A 9,108-nucleotide genomic window follows, 5' to 3' on the forward strand; every position below is an offset into this window, starting at 1 on the left:
TTTTTTAATTTTCACACAAAATAATATTTTTTTTTAAAAAAATTATATTATTTTAAACTTTGCAAACAATATACATAAAAATGAAAATTCCCCTAGTAATATTATGATGAATTATATAATATTCAAACTAGCCGGCCCTCAAATTTAGTGGGTCATAGAAAAAAATTTATTTTGAGCCCTTATTTAGAAAAAAAATGTGGTATTTTTCAAAATCATTAAAAAAAATTGTATAATTTTAAAAGGAAAATATTTTTTTGGGCCCCTGGGCTAGGTGGGCCCTAGGCACAGGCCTAACCCGCTTATGCGTTGTCTTGCTTCCAATATTTAATTTCTTACGTTTTTTTTTTGAATTATTATTGCTCATGTAAAAAAAATATTAAAAATGTTGCTGATAGCTTAATTAAAGTTATTTTCTCGATTTTTATCCACATGATGTTGCATGTCTACGTGATTGATATTAGTGCCACGTGGCAATACAGCTCACCAACAAAAAGATCAAGTCATCTACTTAGCACTTTAACCAACGGGGAGTCCCGACGCTCAAACGGATGACGAATGACAGACTAGCCACCTGAAGGAGATTGACCGGCCACCCCTGGTCGGCCCTATGGCCATCATAGGCTGGCCAGCTTCCGAACAGCACAAGGCCAGCCAGCATGCATCATGTAGATGCATGGCCAGCCAGACATTAGCCTGGCAGGACTTTGGTGTACAACTTAATGCGTGGTCAGCAAGCTAGACTACGAATTGGGCCTTAATAATCCACAAAAATTAAGGGCAAATATCTATTTTTAAGAGACATTTTAGTCATTTATATTTTGCTAATTTAATATGTAAATATCTACTTATTATACCTAATAAAAATGTTTAAGCTCTCATATATAAAGGACCTTAACTAAACTCTATAACCCTAAGTGCTAAGTCATAAGCTCTAAGTCACTAAGTCTGAAATCTCTCTCTCTCTCTCTCTCTCTCGCCCACAATTGCTTCTCTCTTAACTTGAGATTCGCCATCTTTGATTCCTACATTATAACCTTAAGAGAGCTATCTTAGATCCCACATATAGTGATCTAAATAGTATTATCTCTCGGTATCAATACTACTAAAAGAGGAGTAGGTCATTACCCGCTAACTAAGGGGGCTGAATCTCTATAAAATCCTGTGTTCTTTTACACTCTAGTTCTTATGTGTAACACATGGCAAGCATCAACATTAATGCGACTCCGCTGTCGGTTGGCCAAATCTGAGGTCAACAGTTTGGTACTTTCATTGAGAGCGAGTTGATATCATATCTAATCAAACGTCATGGTTAACATGAGGAGAACTCCGACTACACCGTCTGCATCATTAGATCTCCCTCAAGATCCTTTGACTATAGATCTTGATGTCCATGTTTCAGTCACGACTAGAATTTCCATGAACGCTGCAGATGTGGTCAATCCTACCAACTTGGTAGGCACCACAAATCTGGCCACTACAGCTGGCTAGGGTGACACAAACATCCTGGTGGATCTGAACAATCAGCCCTTGCCTCCAAGGGAGGACCCTCCACTAGCACCTCCCACTGAAGGAAGGACCTATGGGGAACTGCCCCTAGGAAATGACCTTGTCCTCGATACTATGCTGGAGAGACATGACCAAGAATAGGCAAGTCTGCTGTTAGCAAGCCCCATGTAGACTTGGGAGAAGATCTCGAGTTAGCCAGGCTTAGAGAGACCTTCTGCCAAGCCGACCAAACTGAAGAGCCATGCGCTGCTGATTACAATGCATTCGCTTAATAGAGAAGTAAATTCTTGAGATGGATGGATGACTAAGAGTACATCCTCCGATCTCACCAAGCAGAGCTTGATTGCCGCAACAGAAAAGCCAGTGACCTGATACGGTGGTTCAATCAAAGAATTACTAGGAGAGGCTAGGATCTCATCAAAGATCCACTCTAAGAAAGACTAGTTGTTCCGTGCGGCTGTGTTGCTGCTTTGAACGATCGAGGATTGTTGTTTTTCATTGTTTTGTTCCGTGCGGCTGAAAGTTTAGAGGAGGTGGTATTTTTGTAAATATTTGTTTGTGGTCTGTATAATTGTTTAAAGGGCCAACCCAGAGTATTTTTGTATTTTTTTTTTTTTGTATTTTTTTGGATTTTACTGTTTTTTTCCCAAGAAAAAAAAAAGAAAAACCCACGCAAATACACACAAAAGTACGAAATATTAAAGATAATTAATTACAATGAAATAATTATAAAAATTGGTTAAATAGTGAATTTGTATATTATGTAATAAAAAGTGTCCGAAAACTATAAATATAAAATATCCTAAGGAAACAAATATGAAAATAAAAAATAATCGAAAATAATATTTTATTATGCTATTTACTAAACCGTTCGAAAAAAATAATTAAAATTATATTATTTTATTCACATAACTAGGAAAGGTAATCATAATGTTTTAATTTGATAAAACTGCAATTGTTAAAATATGTAAATATTTTTTGTTTATAGATTTTTAAAGGGCATATTTGACTTTTTTATTTTTAATTAATAAAATTAAAATTAAAATAAAATAAGTTAGGAAAGAGAAATATATTCCCTATAAAAATGGGGGAGAACACTTCTATTTGTTTTCTCCCTAATTTGTTGTGTGGGCCTTATTACTTTCTTCCTTTCTAAAATTTAGTAAATATTTATATGAGAATTAATATCATACCATTGATTCTCATTCTCTTTAAGTAAACATGATATAAATATAGGGACCGGATTTTGTCCCGTTACTGTATGGACACGGATTGCAATCCGTGATGTACTGTAACCGTCGGATGGGCAGTTACTTTGATCCAAAGGCTGGGGTTCATGTAGGGGTTGATGTAGGGGTATGTAGGGTTAAATAAATGGGTACCGGCTACTTTTTTGAAATTTAAATTTATTAAAAAATGGAAAAGTGAACAGTTACATCCATCAATCAAGTCCTATCAACCTATCAACCGTCGTCCCTCTCCACTATACCATTTCATTGTTATTTTTATTTTGTTGTTTATTTTGCAAAGTTCTTTCATTTTCATTTTCGTCTCTGCTAGGGCAAAAGCAAAGTTCTTTCATTTCCATTTTCTTTTTCATTTTTCATTTTATTTTTCCATTTTCCATTTTCATTTGAGGTGGTGAAACCCATACTGTACATTTTGTTCACTGTGGTGTACATTACTCGAAGTCTGCCATTGTTGGAGTTGTTACAGGGAGTGTCAACGGTGGGTTTTACACTTTGTCCGTTCTACTTTACATACTTTTCACAGAAAAAAAAAATACATTTTTCAAGCGAACGTGGTGTTTTTGCATTTTCGTGTACTTAATATCTTCCATTTTGTCTCAGGTGTGGAGGGTGAGGTGTTGAAAGGATTGTGCATTTCTGTGTGGAGGTATTACTTTCTCTATCTCTCTCTATCTCTTTCTCTCTGGTTTTGTGTTGAATGGAGTTTGTATTTCTTTCTCTCTGTCTCCCCCCGTGCATGTGCTTGGTTGTTAGTGTGGAATGTACTGTAAATTGTTTTGAGTTTTTCGTTTTCGTTTTTTATGAATATACGATTCGGTATTTCTATTTAAAGTGGAATGCACTGTAATTTAGGGGTTTTGATTTAGGTATTTTGATTTCGGTATTTGTGAAATGTGTTAGTTGACTTGTTTGGATTTTGAATATTTGGGGATTGGATAAATGGAGATTTTTTGAGCAATATGACAAAACTCATTTCAATTTAAAAATCTGAACCCAATAAAATAAAAATAGTTGTATTGTTATTATTATTATGGCCTTATGTATAGGTATTAGAGAAAAAGATGTTATCTTTTTCAGTTATGTGTACGGTGAAGACTAAAGATATAAATGTATCATATGTTTTTGAGCAACACCCCAAAAATATAATTCACAAGTTCTATAATATTAGGTTGGATATTGTTTTAGTGATCTTATCATTATGTAACTGATTTTGCTTTCTTTCTTGTTTTTGGGATAAAATATGAAAACATCAAGTATTTGTAAGTATGGTACCAATTTTAGAGGCACTAAACTTATTGGTAATGAGCATAATGTCATACAATTTAAATATCCTAATAGAAATAGGAGATATTATCAAACCAAACAAGTTGTGTATTGAATTAAAAACTTAACACAGATAAATTAGGAGTACTATCAAAAATTCGGATAAGAATAATTTAAAAAAATATATGTTTTAAATTTTGTAAAGATATTTGTACTACAGAAAATAAAATTTTCGTACATTTTTGAGACCTTATGAAATTAAAACCCTTTCGAAATTTTTTCACTCATGCAGATAGAATTCATCTTATAAAATAGTATCAAAAGAAAGCTATTTTGTAAAGTAATATAGAAGTGGACAAGGTTTAGAAGTCCCATTTTGCAACCCCACCAAAGCTTAATGTTCATACTTGAGGAAGTGTAATAAGACATTAGTAAGTACTCTAGTTAGCAAGTAAAACATTAGTTGCATTCTCCTTTGAAGAATTATGGACTTTTTAACTATGTTAGGTATAGGGAAAAAATGTGGAAGGGATAGAAAATAAGTTTAAAAAATTGTGGTAGATCCTTATTATTTATTCTTCTCAGTGTATATTTTCATGTTCCTTCTGCATCTACACTGAGATGCCTATTTACCCTTGAACCTTTATACTACAATAAAATCTTAATATAATTGTTTCTATATTTTATATTACATATGTTGGCATCATTGTATGTTAAAAGTGAATACTGTATAACTGACTTTGATGTGATGGTATTGTAATAGTAAATTATCTTAGGAAAATATGATAACTTGGAAGCAAAGGGAGACTATTTTGCAACAAGATGAGTGATTTTTATTGTTATTATTACTTGTTTATTTTATTAATTGTTTGTGAACTGCTGTACTTTGCGGTTTTTTTGTTCCAATCAGTAACTGGAGTTCTTGGTTTGGTACAACCCACTCGATTTTGGGAAATTGACATTGCTTTTAATTGAATTTTAATCTTATTTCAATTTTCCTTTTGGGAAATTAGAATTATAACAAAACTAACAATTTACAGAATCCATTATTTAGGCATATTGGTACATTGTACTTAACAGTTTCCATGTAATACAAATTATGAAATTATGTTATATGGGAAGAGATGCTTACCTGTTATTGTACACATATAGAAAATTAAGTGTCGGGATGTCATGAATACACTGAAATGTTAGACAATTGCATGAATTATTCAAAGTCTTTGTCTTCCAATATTTTAGTGTTTTGAATGTTTGTTAATTTAAGTTATTTTATCTTATGTAATAGGTTTATAAAATGGTATATAAACGGAAGAGGGGGGTTGCTGCAGACAAAAAGGATGCAGCAGAGATAAAGAAGAAGGATCCGAAGGAAGCTTGGGCGAAGTACTAGTGAGTTATTTGTGGCAGTTATTTTAGTGGTAATATTTTTTGGTTTTGAAAATAATATTTGTAATTCCATTCCTTTATTTAATTGATGCAGCCAAGCCAATTTCTATGCTTATGCTGATGCACACAAAGAAAAACCTAAAGCAGATGTGAGTGACTTGGACTGTGTTATGGATCTTTTATTTTTTATCATTGATTTAGCGTATTTTTGTTAATAATCGAGTCTTAATATTGCAGGTGCTTCGTAGTTTTAAGGAGCAATTCAAGCTTCTTAGCGATGAAGAGATTGACAATTGGGCTTCATACGAAGTCGAGGCTTCCCCCTCCAAGGTTGGTGGTAGAGGGAAAGGGAAGAAGGTGAAGGAGACATTATCTGCTGAGCCAGGGATTGACAACAACGAAGGTGTGGGGGACGTTCAAGTTTCTGGCCGTTGCTCATTCGAGCGTTTGGGGAGAATAGTCCCACTGCTCAACGAGGCTCAAAAAGAAATGGTGAGAAATGCCGGTTTCTCAACATTTTTAAGGGAGGATGCCCCGTACATAGACGCTAAGATAGTTAGTTGGCTGATCGATCACGTGGATCCAACCACTTCTCGGCTGGAGATATTTGGAAGAACGATCCAACTATCCTCCAAGCTGTTTGAGGATGTCATGGGAATCCGGGATGGCGGAGAACCCGTGGCAACCGAAAGTGAGCGTGACCTGGTTGAGTTTGACGTCCTCTTCAAGGCCAAGGACTATAGGTATTCCCTGACTTTGCTGGAGAATGAGCTCAGGGAAACCAGCGACAGTGACTACCTGTTTCTCATTAAGTTTCTCCTTGTCTGTATTGGAACTGTGTTGCTGCCGAAGAATGGTACCGAGGTCAGCACTAGCTACATGCATTCTTTAGTTGACATAAGGTCAATTAAGAAGAAGAATTGGGCGACTGCCGGATATCGATATCTAATGAGCTCTCTACACCGGTACAAGACGAAGAACACCAAAAATGTCTCCGGTTGCACGATATTTTTACAGGTAAGTTTTCGAATTATTGTGATGGTAGTAATTTTATTCTCTCGTGTACTGGTGTGGTAATATATGTATGCACTTTTGTTTGGTGGCAGCTTGTATATTTGACGCACGTAGACTGGACTGCTACTCACGTGGACCGAACTGTGGCTCCAATTGACTTTTGGACCACAAAACACTGCAAGTCAGTGTACAAGTGGATTCGAGACCAGGGTGGTCACACAAGTGGAAAGGTACATTTAGTACTTCAATTTTCTAATGCGTTAGAATTTTATTTGAGAGATATGCTAACTAGTTTTTTTGGTGTACTAAGCAGGTGAAGTTGACTAACACGTATGTGTTACTGCCAAGTTTTGAATCCGCTGCAGTTGGGCAACCCACAAATGACGCAATATACAAAGCTGTGTGTGAGTTGAAAGATGAGGTCTTCCGGCTTGATTTGAAGGTGAGCAGCGCAAAAGAGCTGTTACTGAAGGTACTCTCCACTTACCTTGGGAAGGGGACTATGAAAGAAGTGTTGGAGATACCTGAGACGAGCAAAGTTCAGCGCTCGCTTTCGTTCAACGGGGAGACCGAGAAGAAGGATGACGTGGGTGTCGAGGAAAAGGATGGTGAAGGGACGAAGGATCAATTGGAAGAGGATGTTGATGATGTAGAGAGTGTCCCTTCACTTAATCTATCAGAAGAGAAGGTCGTTGTTCCAACTAAGGTGGTTGTTTCTGATGATTCGTTTGAGGTTATGAACTTTTGGGGAGAAGATCTCCCCGCTATTGTAAAAGAGGAAGTTGAGCAGACAGTGAAGGATGATTTTGATGATGCTGCGTTCGAAAGATTCAAAGAATCTGGAGGGAAGGTGATTGGTCCGTTCACTGTGAAGAAGGGTTACTCAAATCAACAGTACGAGTTGTTCCGTTACATTTTCTCTAGCGCCAATGATCCGAGGTAATCTCATGTGTCATGATTACTGTGTACGTAGTTGATATTAGTACATTCGTTTCGTTGTTGATTATTTGTTTGGTATTTCAGTGAAGTGTTAGCCCATTTTGGGAAGGTTGAGGTCGAGCGGAGGTATTTCAAATGCATGAAACCGGAGACCGATATATCAAACAGTGTACGTAGAAGTTGGCATTTGGGTGCTTTGAAATTTGTAGTTCATTATTTTAGTTAATGCCATTTACAAATTGTATGAATGACAACATAACGGATATTGTTTGTGTAAATGTCAGGTCATTGATTGCTTTGCTCAAATCATGAATTTTCGAGAGAAGAAGCGCAACGGCATTGGAAGTAAGAGAACTTGGTTTATGCCCACCAGAATTTCGGTATGAAATTTGATATTTAAAAGTGGACATGAATCTTTTGTATTTGTGCTGTAAACTCTGTTAAATCTATGTTTTTATTTTAAATGTAATCTATTATGTGTGCTTATTGTGCAGAGCAAGTTACTTGGAAGAACGATGACTGTGGAGAGGATGGCGAAGGAGCAAGAGTGGTCCACTCTTTATTACGATGCAGATTTGAGTTTATGTCACACTGTAATTTGCATTTTCTTGAAACTTTTGTGTTGAATCAAATGTGTGTAGTTCAATTTTCCAATGACGTTGTTTGTTTTACTTTGTCGCAGATGGTGGTACCCCTACTGGATACCGATAGTGCTCCGCACTGGTTTGCGGCGAATGTGAGCATGGTTAATACAACAGTGGAAATTAGGGACTCGTTGTCTTCTGCAATGCATAAGAGGTCACGTCGGAGCACCTGCGTAGAGATGGTATGCACGTGTGTACACGGTTTGCCGTTTTATTAGTGTAATTGCACTAATCTCAACTGTTATTGTTTTAATTTTTTTGCAGCTCCAGACTTTGGACCAATTGTTTGCCCCTGTCAATCCAGGAGACCTGAATTTCAGCGAGTTTGTAATTATTTCTTCAAGCAAGGACTACCCACAACAACAAAATGGCCACGATTGTGGAATGTTTGTAATGAAGTACATGGAATCACTGTTCGAGGAAAATGAAATATTGGAAGAGGTAATGTAATGTTGATTTCTTTAGTTTAAGTTTTCATCCAGTTAACTAACTGTTTATATTGTGAAAATTGAGTTGTCAATCTATTTTTTGATGGATTTGTTTCTATGGATTTGGTTGTCATGTGTATTACTGAATTGGTTTCCTAATGTACAATGCAGTTTGATCCTATTGAAGCCAGACTGGATTGTGTTGGGAAAATTGTCACCCACGAGAGTAACAAGGCTAAACATGCTGTGATGGAGGGAGTTAAGAAGCAATTTGGATTGAGCAAAACCAAAGTTCTTCCATCAACATCTACAACTATACCATTACGTAGTCCATCAAGGTCTCCTCGAGACCCCCGATTCAAGACAAATAAGGCCGTGTCCGAAAACATGTGGAGGCAAGAGCAAGTCCCCGAAAACACGTCATTCTAAAAGGCTGGCCATAAGTAACAAGTAGTATATTACAATGGTTACAAAAGTTACTTTATTTATATATTTACTATGTTCAGTACAATGGTTACAAAAGTTAGGTTTTAGGTCGTAAATTATATTTAGTCAGTCATGTTATATACTTGCATCATACTACTGTTAGGTGATTTGGAATTGCACTAATGTTGGTGATTTTATAATTTACTATAGGGTAAGACTTGTGGTAGTTTTTAGAATTTGGTGGAACTGATT

At 36.1% G+C, this 9,108-nt stretch overlaps 1 protein-coding gene across 1 annotated transcript; it reads left to right on the plus strand.

Annotated features, from left to right (window-relative positions):
* The first annotated feature begins 5,311 nt into the window (after positions 1-5,311).
* LOC133033276 (uncharacterized) lies at positions 5,312-8,859 on the plus strand. Its single transcript, XM_061107980.1, has 10 exons — positions 5,312-5,554; positions 5,643-6,422; positions 6,512-6,649; positions 6,733-7,358; positions 7,443-7,527; positions 7,643-7,738; positions 7,853-7,951; positions 8,041-8,184; positions 8,267-8,443; positions 8,602-8,859. Exons 2-10 carry the CDS (start codon positions 5,895-5,897, stop codon positions 8,857-8,859), a joined length of 2,151 nt encoding a protein of 716 aa, XP_060963963.1. The 5' UTR covers positions 5,312-5,554; positions 5,643-5,894.
* The last annotated feature ends 249 nt before the right edge of the window (positions 8,860-9,108 follow it).

The sequence above is a fragment of the Cannabis sativa genome, unplaced genomic scaffold, assembly GCF_029168945.1.
Source record: "Cannabis sativa cultivar Pink pepper isolate KNU-18-1 unplaced genomic scaffold, ASM2916894v1 Contig3, whole genome shotgun sequence".
Lineage (NCBI taxonomy): Eukaryota > Viridiplantae > Streptophyta > Magnoliopsida > Rosales > Cannabaceae > Cannabis > Cannabis sativa.